Raw genomic sequence first — 24,282 nt, forward strand, 5'->3', positions numbered from 1 at the left:
TATGCATCACACCTCCCGTGTGCATTTAGGTGGGATGCATCGCACTTTGACCATGGAGCAAGTGAGATGGTCTAGTTTTGACCAGTTCTAAGTATTTTTTCATGGAGAACTTCTGGGAGATGATGTAATCAGCTGACCTTGTTCTTTTAGGGCATGGAACAAAAATTTTAGGGACATAGGAGCCCTCGGTTTATGGACATGTTTGATTTGGGTTGCAGTGCCCAAAAATGTCTATAACAGTTGCCCCCTAAAGCATGAGGTCGTTAATCTTTTGATGTCGGGTGAAATGCTTTATCATGAGGATCCAAAGTTTTATCGAGCTGGAAGGCGACCTGTAATAAGATATAATAAAATACATTATCTTCATAATATTTTTCATGATCTAGCTAAGGCGAGCATTCCCATGCTCAACTTTATAAATTCATTTGCATGTACATAAGGCAGACAACTGTCTACGCGGGAGACTGATGATTCTGATAGAGTCATCATCCTTTGATTCGGATGATCATATGTGCAGCAACAATGTACATTTGATGTCTTTATTTTCCTGAATATATCGCAGCCTGGATGGATGAAACTAGATCAGGGGTCTTCAAACTCGTTCAATCTTCACTTGGAGTACAAGTCGATCCATGTGAAAGATGTTCTAGAGTCGAACATGGAAAGACATCTCCTGATTACCAGCCAATGATGTAAGTTGTTAACAGGCGCGAGAGGAATCATCGATAATGATGATGACCCTCAAGGTACTACAGTACAATTCGCAGGGTGTGAATAAGGGACTTGGCGTCGAACACCATGAAAAATCTTTCGGTCGAAGGCCATTGATGTAAAGCTATCGCCGGAAGTGAGAAACTTCCCATTGAGGCATGCAAGCTTCAAAGTACTGAAAGGGTTGTTTCTAAGTTGACTTCTTGGATAATGAGCTGATGTCGAAAAGAGGTGACCCGCCATAGGAGGGCCTTAATGAATCCCACATCTACAACATGGAATAGAGTAAATGATTTTGGAGGTGAAAACGGTTTGATGATACAGGGTTCAGTGTGGCGGTCATGAAAGAATGGAGCATGAAGGTATTACAGTAGATGAGACACAGGTGAATTCTCTAAGCGACTTCTCTTGAACATACTGGCAACACTGACATGATGGATTGGTAGCATTAACCCAAAACATGGATGGTGTGATGACCAATGTTGATATGACCAGTGAACGAAACAACCCAGCCCAACTCGGCTGCGGAGTGAAAGTGTCATGTTCAAGAGCGACTTGCTACCAATAAATTTTCTTCAAGTTTTCTTCCCAAATTTTCCCCAGTCATTGCTAACCAGTACCTCTTTATTTTTGTCAAGCTTGAGGAGGATAACATATGCTTGTTCTATAATTTGCCCTTCGGGCAAAACCATCGCTATATTTTAACGAGCCTAGCGACAGTGAAACTCGTTCTTGTCTGTATGGACAAGTTCATCGCTATTCGGTTTTAACGAGTTTAACGACAAAGATAACTTGGTCCTTTTCAATTTTTGAGAGTCTGAAAAGGGACGTAAAGGAAACTCCAATGATCCTTTTTAGTCATGTAATCCCTTAAGTCCGAAAAATTATAAAATAATACAAAAGGGATGAATTTTCGGTAATTTTAACGAGCTGAAAAAAACAAGCGCTCGATATTTTTGTGTAATAATCCCTCAAGTCCAAAAAGATTAAAATATAGAGGAGGGATAGCATTTTTGGTCACTTTAACGAGCTGGAGAGGCCAATTTCTCGGCAATATTTTCATATTTTATGAGTCAGTTGAAAAGAGCTTAAAGGAGACTCGTTTTTGAGGAACGAGTGATAATTTTTAGGTAGTAGCCGATTCCAGGTAAGGTTTGGAATTTTCCAGTCACGGCAGTGTCACGAGGATGGCTAACAGGATCACTCTTCGCAGCTATTGCTCAAAAGGGGTAAACAATCAAATGGAGGTGAATGATTGGCTAAATAAAGTGGAGGTGATTATGAGAACACGACCAAGGCTCAAAAGCTGATGATAATGCATTCACAATGGTGATTTATTGGGAATTGGTTCATTTTTTAATGAGCTTAAACTTTGTGGAACGTTTGCTCATTTCTTATGTTTATTTTTTAACGAGCTTGAATTCTACGTTAAAACTACTTGTGTCAGTCGTATAATAAGGATGTCTCATCTAAGATGCCATTTGTTATGGAGCTTGCACCTTACAAAGCTTTGCCTCGGATCCTTTCTTTATGCAAGTTAGGAACGAACAGTCCTACAAGTTTAAAGGGTTGAGAAACTACAAACCAAGAAAATAAATGGTCGCTCTTTGCTTGCATGCAAAAAGGTTTGCATTCCCCCAGGTATAGCGAAAAATTCCTAGGTTACCATATGAAAACTCTCCATCCACGTTGCAAACAAAATGCTTCCTTAGCGATGTCTACTGAAATAGACAAAGGTGAGTGGTGCAGTCGCCTCCACTCACATAACTTTCATGAGGGAATCTTATTCCAGTCTAATCCCATTTTCCTAAACGGATGGGTGTGTCAGACTAGTCATATATCCTCCGCGGAAACCTACCCTATACCCAAGGTTTTCATGCTGAAATAGACCAGGATGCATGCCCCTAGGGTTTCAATCATGTCCTCCCGAATCACTCATGCTCATCAGGTGGACGGACTGGAGATTGATGAGACATTCCTTGCATGAAAAGACCATTTAGGGATGGTATTTGACTATTGTCTATGTGTGAGCCAGGAAACGACAGCTGGTCTATGAGCTTGACCACTCTACCTTCGTGTGGAAAACACATTACTCTAAGGAGTGAGGAGACAATGGCTCCCATGCAATAAATATAGTCACGTCCAAGGAGTATATTATAATCTAGAGGTCCTTGGACTACCATCACGTTCATGTGAACAATTTTCTTTCTCAATGTTATCGGCACATTGGGAAGGATCCCTAAAGGTCGACTGGTTCCTTTGTCAAATCCTGTCATATTTCTCATCTCAAGTAGAAGCGATGGTGAACCAAGCACTTTCCAAGTAGTTGAGGAAAGGATACTCACAGAAGCCCCTTCATCTATGATGGTACTGGCCATGACCATTCTGTATATTTCTGTAATGATTCGAAATGGTACACTAGCCAGTAAATGGGGTTTTCCTAGTAGGTTCCAATCGAAGGAGACAACTAGGTTGCTTGGAGGTGGGACCGAATAGACGGCCGGATATGACTCTGAAGAACTTCCTTCTTGCGGTAAAGGAACGGGTAGACTGCCCTCATGTTCATCGGAGTCTGTGTTTACAAAAAGAATTTGGACGGTGTCGTTCTCATTCTCTTTGGTGATTGTGTCATCTGAAGATGGACCTTCCGAAGATAAGGCCGGTTTGACTGCCACCTCAACCTTTTGACTTTCTTCTGGTATGGGTTCGGTGGGTTTATCTTCAATGATAGATTTTTCGACTGGACACAATGGCACGTTAGTCATATTTTCAACCAGTGATGGACCTGGCAAGAGTTTCTTATATCCAAGAGGAAGCTGTAACGGTGAAACCGTACGGTCATCCAAAACTCTTTTAGCTTCGTCTAGGAAGGGAAAACGGTGGAGGGCATGATCACCTTCACACAGTCTACAAGGAAACTTACATTTTCCTTTTTTTCTAGGTGCTTCGCTTTCACTAGTTGATGGTGTACTCTCAACATGGTCCTCAGAGGTTGATGAAACTAGGTTGTGCAAACGAGGAGACTAGTCCCTTAAGATCCGAGGGATGTAGGGACAATCTTGGTGGTAGTGGTCTCCTTTGAAAATGACGCATGGAGATTTAGGCTTGGACGGTGCAATGTGTGGATTTTCACTAGACGATGCATGGCTATCCCCTTTCACCTTTGGCTCTTTCTTCTTCTCCTCCTTCTTCTTATTAGTTACTTGGTTTTGGGCCTTACCGGATTTATCAAGCGAGGAGGAAGGAGGAGAGGGAGAATTGGATGAAGTAGAAGGTTGGGGGCTAACTCTAGTATCATCTAGTTGCTGACTCGATTGTTCAGGGATGGTGGTATTTTGAACGATGGAGGTCGAGAAGAGCCATATGGGTAAACCAATTGTTAATCCTGGGAATGATAATGTGGCCATATGAGGTGCACCAACATCTCCCCAACAAGAGAAAGGACTAGGATTTCCTCCAAGGGGAATTCCTTGGTTGGTGGACTCAATTTTCTCAACCTAAGACCAAGATGGGAATGGTGATATTATTCCGATTAAAATAAATTTTAGACGCTTTGACACAACTTGTTTTTTCAATTTTTAAGAGACGAGAAAAAACAAAAGATGACTCTAGTCGCCTTTGATTTTTAATGAGCCTAAAGTGACAAGTGCTCAGATGGACATTTTCCTCTAAGGAGTCTTAAAAGTAATGAAAGACACTGCTCTGGAAATCTAGACAGAGGGATTACCAAACCAATCAAAAAACTGCAGAATACTTTTTACGGTACGGCAGTCAATCTTCCCAAATGCTGTGTTCAGTGCATTGCGATCGATAGGGCGGCAGACACAGCTTCCTATGGATAAAGGATATAGCCTATTGCGGTCTCCCAATATATACATGACGGTACGTGGGAGCACAAGTCTGTACTGGCACTTGTCGTCTTAAAGAGGACGAATCACCCAACCAACAATGAAAGCGACAGTTACCAGGCTTTACGATGCCGGAATACGTCTCTAGCCTAGACTTCTAGATGTTGTGCGTTAGGTTCCAAAGAATATTTAGGTTCATTAAATTTATTTTACAGTTGATATTTCTTAAGAAATTTTCCTTTCAAGTTCATTGCGTGATGTAGATGTACAATTCCTAAAATGCAATCTAAGATGATAAACAATCGTTTAATATTCTTTTTACAATGAAAATCCTAGCTACCAAAGAAAGAGAGACGATATTCTTTCAACATAGAGTAGAGAGCACACATTAGATGCACTGTCCTAAATCAAACCAAGAAGCAGTCTAAAGGCAAATGCACATGCGTGTATTTGTTTTCAGCTTTCTTAATGTGTGAATGACAAGAAGAATGCTAAGTACAAATCTGAATTATCTTTTCTAAGCGACAGTACTAATAGATTTCTCTTCAAAAAACGAAAGGAAGATAATGACGACACTTTACTATTTCGAATTGAAAACTGCTTTCGACACTTGAAAACCTACTAATTCAAATCAAATACAAGAGTAACTGTATAATCGACCATCAAGAACAATAGGATTCTTTTCTTTGACTGAAAACAACACTTGCGACACTTTCAAATCAAAAGGCGACAGTACGACTACGCTACTACTTTGCAAAAGAGAACCGAAAATGGCGAAAAATACATAAAAAATTCACAGTTCTTTGCATAATGGAGGTGGAATGATGGAAAGGAAGGGGGTTTCCACAGTGGTATACTGATCACAGATAGAAAAATTCCATAATAGAGCTGAAAAGAGCGAAGAAAAACTAGAACTTGGAGGCAAAATTAGCCTTTTCTGATCATCGCACTTGTAACACGGGGAAACAGGGATGCATCCCACCTACTGCACACAGGAAGTGCGATGCATCCAAATTTCCTTGAAGAGAGGGTGTGATGGTACTAGGACGAGACTTTACTTGGCTCTTGGTCATAGTTTGCAGCTCAGTTCAGGGATTTAGGCCGAGCAAATGATGTACAGTAAATAGAAATCACAGGGGCTGATCTAATGAGGTTACTAGAGCCACCACTAGGGCAATTAGAAGGTTTGTAAATCAATTGTTCAGTTTATAAACAAAACCCAGAGATAGACTGAAGAAGCATTGATCTACTTTGCACTTGCATAGCAAATGCAGTTCAAAGGCTAGCTGGCTTGACTTCAGGCTCTGTCTGTAAGTTTATAAAACAAAAAAATATAGACAAACAAACAATCTATTCGCTCCCCAATGTAGTCACCATTTTGTTATCAGGAAATCTAGTGTCCACTCGGATCTACTAGTCCCACTAAGACTAGTAGCTATCTTAGAAACAAACAAACTAAAACCACTTTTGTTTTCCTTTATGAAAAATAGATAAGATTGGAATCAAGGACACCAACCTCAGTCTTGCGCTTGGTTCCTTACTCGGTTCCTCTCCCTTCTGACAGATCCTTGCCACTTCTCCTTCGTCTACCCAGCTTCAAAGAGCACTTGTGGAATCAAAGCAGCACAATACTATCGAAGAAAAGAGATCTACAATCATAAACAATATAGGACCAGATGTATATTGACCACACAAATTCATATATCGTCAAACATACAAGAATGTGGAGGAAAACTTGAATAGCTTTATTAATAATCAAGAATAGTAAAGAGGATTACAACCAATTTTTCTGACCCAACGTCATCCTCCAGCATGAAAGCCCTTCTTTCACCTCATGAAAAGCTTATATCACCCAACACTATGATATTCCAACAAGAAACCAACAACACTTCCTTACTAGATACAAAATTCCAGCCTCTGGATCTTAGGGATGAGGGATCCATATATAGATGATTGCAAGGGGGTGAGTGAGCTTCTGGGATTTGATTAGTGTCCTATCTCTGATAGTTCTTGATTCCACTTGGAGATTGATGATCTCTTACTCATCCCTAGGCGAATTCAGAGAGGCAAGTGTCACAGGATAAGTTTTTGGAAGATTCCATGATCATCCACCTCGCAAACTATCTCGGCCATTTGTCCACTCTCGCCCATCGCACCCCATAGAATGGATTTTTAGTATGCATCGCACCTCCTGTGTGCATTTAGGTGGGATGCATCGCACCTCCCATGTGCATTTAGGTGGGATGAATCGCACTTTGACCATGGAGCAGGTGAGATGGTCCAGTTTTGACCAGTTTTGAGTATTTTTTCATGGAGAACTTCTGGGAGATGATGTAATTAGCTGACCTTGTTCTTTTAGGGGACGGAACAACACTTTTAGGGACATAGGAGCCCTTGGTTTATGAACATGTTTGATTTGGGTTGCAGTGCCCAAAAATGTCTATAACAATACCCCACACTCCTGGGAATTTACTCGGCTATTAATATGAATGGGGTCATCAATTTTAAGAAGAGAACAATGTCATTTGAAAGGAAATCACTTCAAGTTGTAGTACTGTTGGACCCACCAAAAGGGGCTCACTATACTAAACTAGTCTGTGATTATGAAGAAAGTGAGGGTGAACTCGATCAAATCTACAAAATAACAACATGAGACTAGGACTGGATCAATCCGATGGAAGATGGGTGGATTTCATGGGACCGGGAGAGTTCCTGCACCTCAGATTAAGACGAAGAGTTGGAGCATTGGCAGAATCACTTGCATGAAGTATCCATATTGTGATGCAATATGATGACAAAGTCGTTGCACTGTGTTTCATCGGAGGTAAGGAAACTATCCTATTATGATGGTTTAACTGATGTAGATCTATTTTTGGATTAATTTGAGCATGAAGTCCCTAAGGATCAATGATTCGAAGATTTAGAATTAGTGCTACACACTACATCCATACGATGGTGGGTGCACATAATGATAGTTTTTCTGGATGGCGAGATTACAAAAAAATTAAGAGGTTACAGTTTGGGCGTCCTAACACTAGATTGACTGAGAAATATAATAGAAGGGATGATCTGCCTAGCAAAATGGACTAAAGCATGGGGAACAGAGCCATAGCCATAGTGGGTACACATATTTTTCCATACTTTGGCTACAATTCCCATGAATTGGTATCTTGGAACGAAGCTCCTCCATGGCACGGAGGAATGGGATATATTAAGGGAAGGATTCTTATTGACTTTCAGGTTTGAAGACAGCTTCATAAGCATTGATGAATCTCTATAGGAGATTAAGGTGGTCATCTTCAAAATGTCAACAGAACCTATGGAATGGAACCAACTATATTGGAGCACCTAGCCATGCCATGCACTAGAATGTTATAATGTGACCACTGAAGAGGAAGATGAAGATCCAAGAAACATTAATATTCCAGAGGTAGAAGGGCATCGCGAAGTCAAAGGCCCTCAAATAGACAACCCAGACATCACCACGTCGTTGAAGAAAAAGAAAGTAAACATTGGCACTGAAGTAGAACCAAATTTTGCAAATATTGGTGACTGTTAGGAAGACGCTAGCATGGATAAATTTTTTGAGTTACTCTGCGAATACCAGGATCTCTTCCCTACTAATTTCTCTGATTCAAATGGCATAGTTTGCAGTTTGGGCATTATGAATGTCACTCCTAAGCAAGATGAAAAGCCTATTAAACAGAGGCCGTATCGCCTTAATCTGAAATACAAGGAAAAGGTTCACCAAGCGCTGGATAAAATGTTGGAGGTAGGAAACGTAGAATCTGTCGAAGAATCAGACTGGGTGAGCTCAATTGTGGTTCAGGAAAAGAAGCAAGAGGGTGAAATAAGGATTTGTGTAGATGTGCGAAAGCTTAATGATGTGTGTGTTCACAACCCATTCCCAATGTCATTTATAGTTGAAGTATTAGATAATGTTGGAGGGCAGGAGGCATATTCCTTCATTGATGAGTTTTCTGGGTATCATCAGATTAAGATAGTGCTAGAGGATAGGAGAAAAATGACATTTGCAACAGAATGGGGTTGTTTTCAATACATCATGATGTCATTTGGACTTAAGAATGTGCCTGTGATATTTTCCCGCTTAGTCATATCTTCGTTCAAGGAGTTCATTCATAAGTTCTTAGAAATATACTTTGATGATTAGACAGTGTTTTGATTAGTGAAGCACCATGTAGCAAGTTTGCGCTTGATGTTGGATACATGTCACCTGTTAGGCCCCTATACTACTAGTGTAACCCCTTATTGTTATTATTACAACCCAATTATTATATTGATGTACCCATGTAGTGCCCATATTGTTACTATTGTGCCCCATAGAAGCCCACTATTGTTATTATTGTGCCCTTATATTATTATTGTTATGCCGACTCTGATTATGTTATGACCCCTTAGACTCCTATATATAGAAAGGAGGTCTTTTCATTTGTATCATCCAAGAATTGTTCATTTATGTAATGTAAAGGAGGTTGCCCCCTCGAAGAGTCTGAATTCTAAGGTGTTGATCTATCTTTTCTATCTTTTCTTGAGCTGGTTTCATAACATTTGGTATCAGAACTTTGGATTCTAGGGTTTCGCTGCTCCAAACAGGTCATCGTGGAATTTTCGCTATAACTTTTTTCTGCGACGTTTCAGAAGTTGAAAAAAAAACCCATTTGAGAATAGATCATGCTGAACCTTAGGTCTGAATTTCAGAGCTTTTAGTGCTATATTTGTGGAGATATGATCTGAGGAAGTTGGTCTTTTTTGCAGACTCCTAAATTACATTCCAAAAAGGTGACCTGGGGAAAATCGTCATAACTTTCTCTCTGGGGATGAGATTGAAATTTCGTAAGAAGTTACAAAAAGAGGACAGACTATATTTTGTTTCATATATTTTTTAGATCCAAAGGTCAAAAAATTGACACGTGGAACTTCATACAAGTTCTCTCTTATGGAAAGGTCTATAATCAGGTCATCTTGGGAGATTGTGCATAACTCTTTCTTAGAGAATCAAATTTGGATCAGACTAGTGGCATTGGAAAGAGGATAGAGGGCTACTATAGGTCGCAATTTCAGAACTTAAAGATCTGAAATCATAGAGTTATAGTCGTTTCAAGGTCGAGATCCTAAAATCAAGAAAAAGCAAGATGAGGAAGTTTGATGGCAAGGATCCGGTAAATTGGATACTTTAGATGGAGCAATATTTTGATCTACATGGTGTACAACTGTTACAAAAGGTATGTATTGCATCTTCATATTTAGAACCAGATCAATTTTTATGGTACGAAGGGCTTTTTTCTCGTAAAAAACTTGTTACATGGTCAATTTTCATGGAGGAAATGATAGCACATTATGAGGATACAAAGAGCAAGACCTTCTTTAGAGCAACACCACAACAATTGGAAAGAGTAAAAGGGCTTTGTGACATAGTGGAAAGAAAAATTATGGAAACCAGGAAGCGTACCCATCACAACTATAAAGATGGAAGTGTTGTTTCTCCTAGCCTTCCACAACCTACAAGGGTTACACCACAACAATTGGAAAAGAAAAGAGAAAAAGGGCTTTGTTACAATTGTGATAGCAAATGCACTAAAGGTCATAAGTGTGCTGAGAAGAAATTATTTTACATAGAATATGAATAGGAGGAAGAAAAGGATCAAGAAACATCAAAAGAAGAACATATACGCCAGTACCCCACCCCAGAGAAAGAAGAAAGGAATCAAACCATATCTTGTAAAGCATTGGCAAGAATTACCACTCCTCAAACTCTCAAGATAGAAGGACATATCAACAAGAAAAATGTGCAAGAAGTGAAAGATCACATCAAGAAAGAAGAAATGAATCCAACCATATCTTGTAATTCATTGTTCAAAATTACCACTCCTCAAACTATCAAGATAGAAGGACATATCAAGAAGAAAAATGTTCAAGAAGTGAAAGATCACATCGAGCATCAAGAAATGAATCCGACCATATCTTGTAAAGGACTGGAAGAAATTACCACTCCTCAAACTCTAGAGATAGAAGGACATATCAAGAAGAAAAAGGTTCAAGTAGTGAAATATCACATCGAGCATCAACAACAAGTTCTCCAACTTTTAAAGGATAATGCCACTTCAGTGCAAAATCAAACGAAACAATAGGTAGATAAACATTGTAGTGAAAAATGTTTTGATCTAGGTGATTGGGTATTTTTACTGCTACATCTCAAGCAAGTTATTTATGAGAAGGAAATGTTGGCAATACTACATGCACTTAAAAAATGGCGACCTTACCAAATGGGAAGACTCTTCAAGGATGAGGATGTGGAAGCATTGTTTTGTGCTATTTATATTATCCAACAAGATTGGATAAATGAAGCAAGGGATGAATGGAAGAAGGACGAAGAAGTATGGCCACTTATTCAAAAGTTGCAAAACATCCCAATTCAAACAATATTGCCAGAAATTGAAGAGGAAGGAAAAATCATATTGGAACCTAGAGCAATCACATGAACAAGAACCCGACAGCTACGAAATCAATCAATTTCAGAGTATCTCATCAAGTGGAAGAACTTACCCACTGAAGATTCCATATGGGAGGACAAGAATTTTATACAGAAGCATCAAGAACTACTCAAGCGTCGAGGACAACGCTTTTTGAAGGAGAGGGGCATGTTAGGCCCCTATACTACTAGTGTAACCCCTTATTGTTATTAGTACAACCCACTTATTATATTTATGTACCCATGTAGAGCCCATATTGTTACTATTGTGCCCCATAGAAGCCCACTATTGTTATTATTGTGCCCTTACATTATTATTTTTATGTCGGCTCTGATTATGTTATGACCCCTTAGACTCCTATATATAGAAAGGAGGTCTTTTCATTTGTATCATCCAAGAATTGCTCATTTATGTAATGTAAAGGAGGTTGCCCCCTCGAAGAGGCTGAATTCTAAGGCGTTGATCTATCTTTTCTATCTTTTCTTGAGCTGGTTTCATAACATTGCCGATACCAAATCGCGCTGAATTTGGAGAAATTCATATTCTATGTTCCCTTTGGGATCTTGCTGGGTCACATGGTGTGCAAGAAAGGATTGATGGTGGACCCTATAAAGATTGCAGTAATTGTGAACTTGGAGGCCCCGAGGAATGTTAAGCAGTTGTGCATGACATTGGGACATACAAGATATTATACAAAATTTATCAAAGTTTATGCTCAAATTATTGTGCCCATGGAGAAACTACTGAAGAAGGATGCAACATTTTGTTGGGACGAAGAATGTCAGCACAGTTTAGATGTGTTGAAGGAAAAGATGGTCACTGCACCAATCTTGGTATTCCCTGATTGAAAATGGAAGATTCACGTACATGTGGATGCCTCTTGCATTGCATTGGGTGCAGTGTTAATGCAGGATGGTGAAGAAGAAATAGACCATGCTATAGCCTTCTCGAGTAGGAAATTATCAAAGGTTGAGAAGGATTATTCAATAACTGAGCGCGATGGATTGGCTATGGTGTACGCGCTACAAAAGTTTAGGCATTATGTGTTAGGAGGAAATTTCAAGATGTACACAGATCATTCTACCTTGAAGTACCTGGTCAGTAACCTTGTGTTGGGAGGGAAGATCTGTAGATGGTTTCTATTATTTTAGGAGTATGACTTTGAAGTCATTGTGAAGTTGGGGAGGCTCAATGCAGGACGTGACCATCTGTCACAGATCGAAACAGGCAAGGAACCTAATAATATTGAGGAAGGGTTGCTAGACGCATAACTCTTTGTGGTGCACGTAGTAGATAATAATTTTGCAGATATTATTCACTTCTTGACTACAGGGATGGAAAAGGAAAGGGTATACAAGTCAGAAAAAGAAGGAATTAGTAGTGCGCAGGATAAAATTTTCAGTTATTGTGGGAAATTTGTATAAGATGGGTGCTGATGAAATATTGTGAAGATATGTGCCAGATTTTGAGTGGGATAGCATCCTCGCTGAAGCTCATGGGGGAGCTACGGGAGGTCATTATGCAAGCAAGGCAACTGTGCAGAATATTTTGCATGCAGGTCTATGGTGGCCAACGGTACACAAGGATTCCAAGGTGTATTATAAGGCATGTGATGCATGTCAAAGAACTGGCAGATAATCATGAAGGGATGAATTTTCATTACATCCTCAAGTATCCTTGAAACCATTTGAAAAATATGCGATTGATTTTTTTGGGCCAATTCATCCCCTAGGAAAGAAAATAGGTGTGCGCTATATCATCGCCACAATGGAATATCTAACCAGATGGGTGGCAGAACAACATGCTAAAGGATTGTATAGCGACTATGAAAACAAAATTTTTGTTTGAGTATGTCTTAACCAGATTTGGCTGCCCAAAAGTATTGATGAGTGACATAGGTATGCACTTTCTGAATGAAATGATGAGTGCGTTGATTGAATAATTCCATATCTACCACCAAAAGAGTACACCATATCACCCTGAGGACAATGGAACTATTGAAGCCTTCAATAAGATTTTGGAGAACATGTTGACGAAGATCTACAACGCACAATGGAATGACTGGGATGTGTGTGTACCTGCAGTAATACAGGATTACAGGACTACTTGTAAGAAGCTGATAGGGAAAATCTCATTCAGATTAGTATATGGGGTCGAAGCTGTAACGTTGATGGAGTACATTGTACCTAGTTTTCACATAGCAATGCTGATGAACATGGTAGATCATGAGGCCTTGGAGGAATGGCTCGTGCAACTGATGGAGCTCTAAGAAAATTTATTTTTGGTAGGATTCCATCAACAAGTACAGAAGGAACGCGAAAAATCATGGCACGATCACCACATCAAGCTTCACACATTCAAGGTAAATGATCTTGTCATGTTATATCATAGTAAGTGTTGTGGGGAAAAATGCCTATGCAGGACGATCCTATCCACCTAAGGTGTGACAGTGCCTTAGCAACAAATGAAGCCAGCTATTCTGGTTTCTTCCTTTATGAAATGTGAAAGAAGAGAGATAAATAGACTTACCGGTGTCTTCCGCTTGTCCCTCGATCCGGTCTCTCTTCTCTTTGGGAGTTCACAGCTACTTGCCTTCTTGCTTGTCTAGTTTCAACGGGTTCTTGCAAGATCACAAGAGAACAGCTACTTGCGACAAGAGAAGAACACTACACAAAGACAAATATTCACATTCATAACTGATTCAGGATTAGAAATAAACCAAATACACTAATGCAATCATACATCAAAGTTACATCAGTATATAGGAGAAACCAAGATAGCTTTATTGATGAATAACAAGGTTCAGGAAGAGATACAACCCAGAGAGGTCCAATCCAGCATCTCCTTCCCAGCAAATGGAATTCCTATCTTCACCTCCCTTCAAAGCATGAAGTACCCAATGATCTCAGTCTCAAACCAGCAGTAATTCTTTGCAATAACCAAAATTCCAGCCTCCAGATCTCATGGAGGAGAGATCCATATATAGATGTTTGGAGAGAGGATGAGTCAGCTTGAGATCTGACTAGTGTCCTCTCCCTTTGTCAGTTCTTGATTCCACTTGGAGGTTCTTACTTCCACTTGGAGATTTGGAACCTCTTACTCATCACCAGTCGAATTCCTTGAGGCAAGTGTCGTTTTGGAAGCTTCCTGGGTTTTGACACCTTGAGAAATGAGCTTGCCACATGTCCACTCTCGCTCAGCGCAAGTAGCCAGTGTTGGCTTTGACATTCAGCGCAGGTAGCCAGTGTTGCCATTGACATTCAGCGCAGACAGCCAGTAGAGCCATTGACATGATCCTGAATTGACTTGTTTTTGAGCAGTTTTTGGTGGAGAACTTCTGTGAATTGTTGTGGTTTGTTAGCCTTGTTCCTCTAGGGGTAGGAACAACATGTTTAGGGACTTTGGATCCCTTAGATTATGGACATTTCATTCTCAATGCTGTAAGGCACAAAAATGTCTATAACAGTTGCCCCCTAAAGTATGAGGCTGTTTATCGGGTGAAATGCTTTATCCAGGAGGGTCCGTAGTTCATCCAATGCTGGGAGGAGACCTGTAATAAGATACAATACAATACATTATTTTTCATACTGCTTTCATGATCTAGCTGAGGCGGGCATTCCCATGCTCAGCTTTATAAATTCATTTTCTGTACATAACACAGACAATCGTCTGATGGTAGACTGATAATTTTGATGAAATTATCATCCTTTGAGTAGGATGATCATCTACTGCAATGATGTACATGTCAAATGTCTTTATCTTTCCTGAATATATATCGCAGCCCGGATGGATGAAACTAGATCCGGGGTCTTCAAACTTGTTCGATCTTCACTCTAAGTACAAGTCGATCCATGTGAGAATTGTTCTGAAGTCGAACATGGAAAGCCATCGCTTGATTACCGGTCAATGAGGTAAACCGTTAACAAGCGCGAGAGGAATCATCGATAATGATAATGACCCCCTTCAGTACTTTGAAGCTTGCATGCCTCAATGGCAAGTTTCTCACTTCCGGTGACAGGTATACATCAATGACCTTCGACCAGAAGATTTTGCGTGGTGTTCGACGCCAAGTCCTTTATTCAGGAAAAATGCCTATGCAGGACGATCCTATCCACCTAAGGTGTGACAGTGCCTTAGCAACAAACGAAGCCAGCTATTCTGGTTTCTTCCTTTATGAAATGTGAAAGAAGAGAGATAAATAGACTTACCGGTGTCTTCCGTTTGTCCCTCGATCCGGTCTCTCTTCTCTTTGGGAGTTCACAGCTACTTGCCTTCTTGCTTGTCCAGTTTCAACGGGTTCCTGCAAGATCACAAGAGAACAACTACTTGCGATAAGAGAACAGCTACTTGTGACAAGAGAAGAACACTACACAAAGACAAATATTCACATTCATAACTGATTCAGGATTAGAAATAAACCAAATACACTAATGCAATCATACATCAAAGATACATCAGTATATAGGAGAAACCAAGATAGCTTTATTGATGAATAACAAGGTTCAGGAAGAGATACAACCTAGAGAGGTCCAATCCAGCATCTCCTTCCCAGCAAATGGAATTCCTATCTTCACCTCCCTTCAAAGCATGAAGCACCCAATGATCTCAGTCTCAAACCAGCAGCAATTCTTTGCAATAACCAAAATTCCAGCCTCCAGATCTCATGGAGGAGAGATCCATATATAGATGCTTGAAGAGAGGATGAGTCAGCTTGAGATCTGACTAGTGTCCTCTCCCTTTGTTAGTTCTTGATTCCACTTGGAGGTTCTTGCTTCCACTTGGAGATTTGGAACCTCTTACTCATCACCAGTTGAATTCCTTGAGGCAAGTGTCATTTTGGAAGCTTCCTGGGTTTTGACACCTTGAGAAATGAGCTTGCCACATGTCCACTCTCGCTCAGCGCAGGTAGCCAGTGTTGGCTTTGACATTCAGCGCAGGTAGCCAGTGTTGCCATTGAAATTAAGCGTAGACAGCCAGTGGAGCCATTGACATGATCCTGAATTGACTTGTTTTTGAGCAGTTTTTGGTGGAGAACTTCTGTGAATTGTTGTGGTTTGTTAGCCTTGTTCCTCTAGGGGTAGGAACAACATGTTTAGGGACTTTGGATCCCTTAGATTATGGACATTTCATGCTCAATGCTGTAAGGCACAAAAATGTCTATAACAGTAAGTTCACTAAATTTCTTGGTAAATTCTAGATGCATTGGTTAGGGTCATATATTGTCAAAGAAATTATAGATGGAGGCGCAATTCAGTTCATGAAGCTGAATGGGGAACCCTTCTTGGGAAGAGTGAATGAGAGAAGGTTGAAGTTGTATATAGGAGATCCTACACAATGACTATATGGCAGCAGGATAGTCTTAGCGCTCCAAGAAGTTGCAATGGAGTGCGGAACTATAAACTACATTGCCTGGTTTGGAGGATAATGTAGCGAGCAGGCTGTGTGGAAAATGACGAAGATACAACCTAGGAAGTTGCACTATGAGGGATGACACCCCGCAACACAGTAGGAATGTGACTGGTGGAGTTACTTTTCATGACTTGATTGCCAGAAGGCAGTTAAATGGAGCATGGTGATGGCATTTAAGGCAAAAATCTTTGAAGACTTGGTGCCAAAACATCATTGTTAGTGCTCCAAGAAGTTGCAAGGGAGTGTGGAACTATAAATTACACTGCTTGGTTTGGAGGATAATATAGCGAGTAGGCTATGTGGAAAATGATGGAGACACAACCCGGGAAGCTGCACTATGAGGGATGATACTGCGCAACACAGTAGGAAAGTGACTGTTGGAGTTACTTTTCATGACTTGATTGCCAGAAGGCAGTTAAATGGAGCGGGGTGGTGGAATTTAAGGCAAAAATATTTGAATACCTACTGCCAAAACATCATTTGTTATCAGAAATTGGGGGGAACTATCTGATTTGAATTCAAAATTCCCTATAAATTACACATGTCGGTCCAATAGAGAACACTTTGCGCTCTCAGAATTGTTAGTGAAATTCGTTGTCTGATGCCTATGAATCAATCGGCTTGGGAAGATTTAGTCATGAGCCTCACATTTGCTAAGTTTTCTGAGATAAACCAGAAGTTTATTCTTGAAAAAATTCTTGCACCAAGTCCTATTGAAACTGTGAGTACTCCCGATGTTGCCTTTGAGACAATTGCCTTGAAATTTGTAAGTATGGAAGCTCAAGCTCCTATCCCTACGGTGCCGAGGCTGCCTAGGCTGAAGCCTTCCCCTACTAGAGAAACCCAACCAGCCTAATCAAAGAAGGATAAGTAGAATAAGCTGGTGCCAGTTTGTGATTCCCCAAGAAAGCATAGCGAAGAAAAAAAGTAGAAGAAACATAAGTAGTCGAAGAAGGTAGTGGACCTAGAGGTGGAAGAAGCCTAGGGAACAGAGGATATAGACAGTGAAGGAGTGAAGCCCATAACAAGGTTCCCTGAGTATATCCCTCTATAGAAGGGAAAAGAAAGGGTCACGAAGGACCTGATTTCTAAGTAGTTCACCATATCCATGCCCTTGCTACCCAAGCATGTCCCTTTTGAAGCTCCACGGCTTGCGAGGATCACGATGTTGAAAATGGAGGATTGGGACCTCACAGATCATGCTAGGTTTCCACACTTAGCGATGGATAAGTATATGTGAAGGGTCTATTATGTAGAATGGAGTGTTATCGCGTTGGAAATAGATGAATGGATTCACAGTGTTGAGCACTCAGGGTTGCTCAATTTTCTACGGTTGCCACATTACCACTGCACCCCCATCAACACAATATGTGTGTGCCAGCTACTCACATTGGTGCACGATGGCTGTTTATGGCTAGGAGGGCCTATCCCCATTATAGACATGCTCATTCACATAATCTCACACCTACCTTATAAGGGAACAAGCCTGGCTAAGGAGTTTTGCAGAAAGACTGGGAAAAAAGTCCCTACAAAAAGAATGGAGAGGGATTACGACCTCATGAAGAAGTCACGAGGGTACTCAATTATTTCTATAACCAACCCAGTAGTTCAAGTGGCTACCTAGATTCTAGCAAGGAAGGTGATGAAAAATGTCACGCAAATGAAGTTTTGGTGCCAATATTTTCCCTGGCTACATAGTGCACCAAAGCCGTATAGTTTAATTGGGCAAGATACCTTTGTCAAGTGTTCCTAGCAAACTACTACGAAGCCTAGGACAAGACCAAGAAATTCCAAAATGCTTGGTTATTGTTGTTTATTGTGCTTGTTGCATGGGAATTGCTGGAGGATAGCCAATTTCCTCCACTCAAGAAAGGATTGTTGGAGGCAACACAATTCAATTCGTTATGGTCTACAAAGGATCCTGTGCAAATTACAGAGATGAACATGCTCTAGGTTCTCATGGAAATGTCTCTCTGCATGGCCATCAATCAGCATCCGATGTTGTCCCCAACCTTGTTCACGCAGTTGTCAGCCTACGCGGAATTCAAGGCTGACATCGACAGGTTATATATCTAGGTGTGGAAGGATCCAGAGCAAAAATGGCATGAATTTCCATATTTGGTGATAGAAACAGATGTTCAGGAGGTTGTAGTGGAATGGCCTGCAAAATGGCGTGCCCTGTCAGACTTAGATGCTAGAACAAGCACAGGCGCGGGAAGTTCTACTGCATAGAAGACAAAAGAGAAACATAAGTACGCTACGCATATAATCACAGAGAAGAAAAAGAAGGAAGCCATAGAAAAGGCTCGTGTGGAACAAGAACACGCTACCAATGAGCAGGTGGAACAAGAACAATGGGAGTCGCCAAAAGGTGTCAAGTCAACTTTGCCAGAGACAGAGGAGGAAGAAATTTTAGGTCAAGGTGGCAGAGGGGATGAGGAGCAAAGCACCCCACTTATTATGGAGAGAAGTCGTAAGGAGAAGAACGTTGGTACAAGGAAGAAGAAGAAATCAGATAAGTCACAGGGTGATCCCATCATGTTAATAGAGGGAGATCTCGATGAGATTGGGGATAAAACTTGGGACACCACCACGTAAGTGTTGCAAAACTTTGAGCAGTAATACATGCAAATTCTCGGGAGCGTCCAAAAGGGTCTGTCACCTGACAAGGCACTGGACAAGTGAGCGTGGAGGAAGTGAGCCTAACAATCGACACAAGGAATGCAACAAAGCTAGTAAGGACGCTAGACCTCGATATTATACCATTACCAGATGGGTCTATTTGCATAGATTCCATCAATGATCACATTATCCTGAGTATAATCAAGAATATTAGATTGAATATAGCGGCAGTATCCAACGAGACCCTCTACGCGTTGCATATGAGGGTGGCAGATGAACTGATAACAGGGGAGCAATGTGCCTTCAACCTCATAAGTGAGTACAAAGTAAACAATGAACAAATGTTCACTAAAAAGATGCAGGCTTTGAAGGAAAAGAAGGTGCTCGAGACACATAGCTCTAATCTATAGTTAGCAGTAGCAAAGGCATGCAAGATAGTGCCTAAACTTCACATCCCAGAGGATGCACAGCCAAAGGCCAAAATCAGAAAATTAGCTACTAGTGTGCGTGAGCCTAAAGCAGAGGTCAGTTGAGTTGTGTTTGAGCTCAACATGAAGATTACAAAGCTGCAGTTAAAGTTTTAGCTCACAACTTCGCTTAAGTTTCGGGAGCAGCATGGAGCTGCGATAAAGGAAGGTATGGAAACCTTGGATGCCACAGTCACTGACTATGCGACATTGTTCTAGAAGGCTATGGAGCTATTAACGAATCTGCAGGAGGATCTAAACCTGTAGACACTGAACACAGAGGTAAGGGAGGTGCAGTTTAAATATGATGTAGTAAAGGAAATTACGTGCTCCATAGCACCAGTGCAGCACCTTACTAAGTTATAGGAAGGAAAGAAGCTCCTAGCATAGGTGGAGTAAGTGCAGAAGAAGGAGGCATTGCTAAAGGCCAGGTTGTAGCCTTGGTTAGAGGAGGCTTATCAAGTCAAGACTACTATTTAGGATAAGCTTAAAGGGATGCAACAGAAATAATAGATGATGAGGCTGGCTGTAGAATGACCATCCACGGAAACATTAGTTGAGGAAGTTGAACGGGTGATAACTTAGAGCACTGCCAAAGTTGCAATGATCCAGTTGGAGCTGGAGGATCTTCGCAATAAGATAGTAGTGTCACCAGCATGACTCAAGGGCAAGTCACGATCTTTGTGTTGAGGGCCTGTTGGGATGGGGTCCCCTTGGTCAATTTTCAGGTTAAGATAACCCAATTTTTGGTACAGTTTTTGTAAATAATGTAAAGTCTCCACGATTTTTGGATGTAGAGCACATAGCTGAATAGGAGTCAAAGGAGCTTAGCCCCTTGTTTTATGTAAAGTTTGAGTTGGTTTTCAGATTCACCCATGGTCCACAAACCATGGCATTGTATGAAAAAATCTATAAATAGGTGTGTCTCATAGAGTCTAAGGCATCATTTATGGATAGTAACGGATAATTGACGATAGGAAAAGGGAAGTGATAATGAAGGAAATAGGGTACGATAGAAGAAAGGCTTTGTAGCTGAGTGACCAGACCCCTATAGCTAAGTGCATAAGGCGATTTTGAGTTTGTAACCTTGAACTGAAGATCAATAAAAACAATTTCTGAAGAAGTCTTTCGTATTTATGTTATTTCTATTAATGCTATATGTTGTCGATGAATAATATGTTTTATGAAATATTTATTTAATCTTGTGTGATTCTCTTGAATAAGTGTTAATGATGTATGCAATGCACGTTTACGTATTTTCACGAAGACTCTGATGCATTCTCTGATGTTTACTAATAACTTAAGTAAATCTGCACGAACCCTAAATTAGGACTGCTCTCTGATGCATGTAAGTAGACAGATTTATTGTTAGAGGTACGCAAAGACCGATCATAGACCTTCACGAAGGTCTGAAGGCTGTCAAACATAGTTGCAGCAATGAGTCCTAAGAGTGTATTGATCTATGCAAAGGCATATTTGAGGCACTGAAAGACATCACACCAGCCTCTTCATGTAGAGACTTGGTTTTAACATCCCCCCACACTGCTTCAGGTGATATTGTAGCCTATGCTATGTAGGTTGTTGCTAAAAGGGCCAATAATGTAAGGTTCTTTTGGTTGGCACAATTAAATATGAACCTGGGTTAGGACCCCTTAAGCCAAAAAATGCCCCTACCACTTTTCAAAGGGAAGCTATGAGCATCTTTGATGAGTTATTCCATCACTTTGTAGAAATCTATATGGATGATTTCACTCCTTATGGGTGTGATTTCTTGGAGGCTCTCTGTAACTTGGGGACAATATTAAATAAGTGAATTAAAATGAACCTATCTCTTAGTCCTTAGAAGTGTGAATTCTTGATGAATGTAGGGACTATTTTGGGTCACTCAAGATCCCAAGAAGGGTTACAAGTGGACCAAAATAAAATTTCTATCATAAAAATGGTCTGCACTTCTCAAAAGTAGAGGGATGTCAGGAGTTTCTTGGGCTTAGCTAGATGCTATAGGAGATTTATCAAGGACTTTAGAAAAGTAGCCTAACCATTATTTGGACTGCTAGAAAAGGAGTCTGAGTTTTGTTGGTTAGAAAGTTTCCAAGAGGCCCTAGAAATCTTGAAGGACAAGTTGACTACTTCACCCATACTTAAAGGCCAAAATTGGGCTCTTAATTTTCACATCCATGATGATGCATCTGACAAAGCTATAGGAGCAATTCTATGCCACATGACAAGTTACCTTATTCCATTTACTTCATTAGTAAAAATTTGTCCAAGGTTGAATTGAACTACAATGTCATTGAAAGGAACTCCTAGTCGTTGTCCACTCCCTGAACAAATTCAAATAATACATCACTAGTTATCAAATCTTTGTGCATACTAACCATGCTACCATCAAATACTCACTGAAAAAACATGATGTGGATGTGAGAATTATTAGATGGTTTCTTTTATTACAACAATTTAACTTAACTGTAGAGTTCCATGACTGTTTTATTTTGACACCCTTTTTCATCCATTTTCCTCTTTTCATCATCGTTATCAACTCAATAAAATTAGTAAAAGCATAGATTTTGATAAGGTACAACCACTTATATTTCTTATTTCTCATATTCATTAATGTGCCTCATTATTACGTTAAGGATTGAATTAGCTACATAATTAACATGATTCTATAACTATTTTACAAATTTGCAACTATCTCCATGGTTTATGGGGTTCTAGAGTGCCAATGAAGCAAGGAAGCACATGGGCAATTGTTGATTGATCTCTTCATGGATCTACTTCTATTCGCTCAAGCCAAATCACTAAATAAATCACACAATGACATGATCAAAGGCATGGGTCAAACATGTAGCAACAGGAGTCTGAATGCATCACGATTCTTCGATTCGTTTTGCAAATAGAAAATCATCAAGATAACACTTTTCTATTGAAGATTCAAATTTGAATAAGGATTGTTTGAAGACCTATATGCATACAAGTCTCAAACTTTTGAACATGCATTATATAAATATATATATATATATATATATATATATATATATATATATATATATATATATATATATATATATATCTATGTATGTATGTGTACTCTATAAACAATAGGTAATAGCTAATCTTTGAAAAACTGTGTGAAAGATCATTTGTAATTGAAGTTGCATTTATTGTTAATCGATGCGTATTTGAATGTGATTTACACATGTTATTTTGTGGAGGGCCCCTGTAAGCAGTTGAGGTGAAGTTTTATATCATTTTTCAGCTTTTTATTATCGCATTGTCATTTCATTTTAGCTTAATTTCTTTAATTCATTGTTTTGTTATTTCGTTATAACTCAGTTAATCTCATTATTTCATTTTCATTTAAATTCCTTTGTAGTTGTTTAATGGTTTAGTTTCCTTAGTGTTTTCACTTAATTGCAGTCAACTTTAAAGGATTGTTTTCATGCTTTTAGAATGATAATTTGTATATACTCTTTTATAATCATTTGAATGTTAATATTCTATTTTCGTTGCAACATGATCCTTAGATTAAGTTCATGATTTTAGAATGGTTAACATAAGATGTTTTAGAAAATAATTAGTTGATTCATAGATCTCTTTTGTTCCAAACATAATTCATTCAAAACTAGTCACAAGAACAATACTTAGTGTAGATACAATCAGGTAGATTAGTCTAACAATAGCTCCACTTCCACTCATTAATTTGTAGAAGTCTAACTATAATCTAATGCCTACAATAGCAATATACATAACAAATAAAATCCCCAAAATAAATATAACCTCCACCCTAACAAATTAAAAGGGCTTCTAGCATATATAGTGCACTTTCACTTCATAAGTTTACCAACTCTAGTCGATAATTTATGCTTGCAATTTAAGAACTTTAAATTGACCAAAATTTTTTGCGCTATTGTCAGGGAAGTGTAAATAGAAGTCTTAAAAAAAATTCAAATAAAAGTATGATATGCATAGGGAAAGATACTCTAGAGTTAGGTTTGTAGGTAGAGGAAGAAGTCTAATTCCAACATCAACACTCCCTCCACCACATCCTCATAGTTCCACACCACCCACACAAACTAGAATTCCATCCATAGTAGGCCAACAAAGACTTCTTGAAGTATTGAGATCTGAAATCCAACCTAAAGGTTCACCAACTTCATCAACAAAAGCCATAATCAAAGTAGATCCTACATCGTCAACAACAGGAATAATTTTCGTATCTTCAATTAGAGAATAACTTCTATCTCAAGAGTTGGAAGTTCCTATTGAAGAAGAGGAAGAAGAAACCTACTTCAAGCCATTGATAGAGGAACCAGAAGAACTAGAAGAAGAGTTAGATAATGTTGTTGTAGAACTAGATATTTATTCTGAGGAATCCATCATGGATGAAGAGGGAGAAGGAGAAGTACACAATGTCAATGGTGAACAACATAGGATTGGAGGAGGAGGAGGAGGAAATAGGCGAGGTGGAAGAGGTGGTGGTAGAGGTAGAGGAAGAGGAGATACAAAAACTTTTGGATTCCTTATCCTTGATGAGGATAGACTATTAATAATGAAAAATATCTCACCTTCTATCCTCCCTAATTTTCATGGAATAAGAAGTGAAGACCCAGAGATATTTATCTTTGAATTTGAAGTATTATGTAGATCATATGCGTATTTGCATGATGCTCAAAATCTAAAATTGTTCCTTGCCACCTTAAAGGATTCAACATTAAAATGGTTTATGAGTTT

General features: G+C 39.6%; 1 protein-coding gene across 1 annotated transcript in view; it reads right to left on the bottom strand.

The window, feature by feature from the left end:
- Positions 1-19,224: 19,224 nt before the first annotated feature.
- Positions 19,225-24,282, bottom strand: part of LOC149152166 (isochorismate synthase, chloroplastic-like) — a 31,942-nt gene continuing 26,884 nt past the window's right edge. Inside the window, exon 3 of the mRNA XM_089443399.1 lies at positions 19,225-19,272. Coding sequence (XP_089299525.1) covers positions 19,225-19,272 — 48 coding nt within the window. The remainder of the gene's footprint in view (positions 19,273-24,282) is intronic.

The sequence above is a fragment of the Pinus tabuliformis genome, chromosome 9 (assembly GCF_031772625.1).
Source record: "Pinus tabuliformis cultivar Carrire ecotype Pingquan chromosome 9, CPIR1, whole genome shotgun sequence".
Classification (NCBI taxonomy): Eukaryota; Viridiplantae; Streptophyta; class Pinopsida; order Pinales; family Pinaceae; genus Pinus; species Pinus tabuliformis.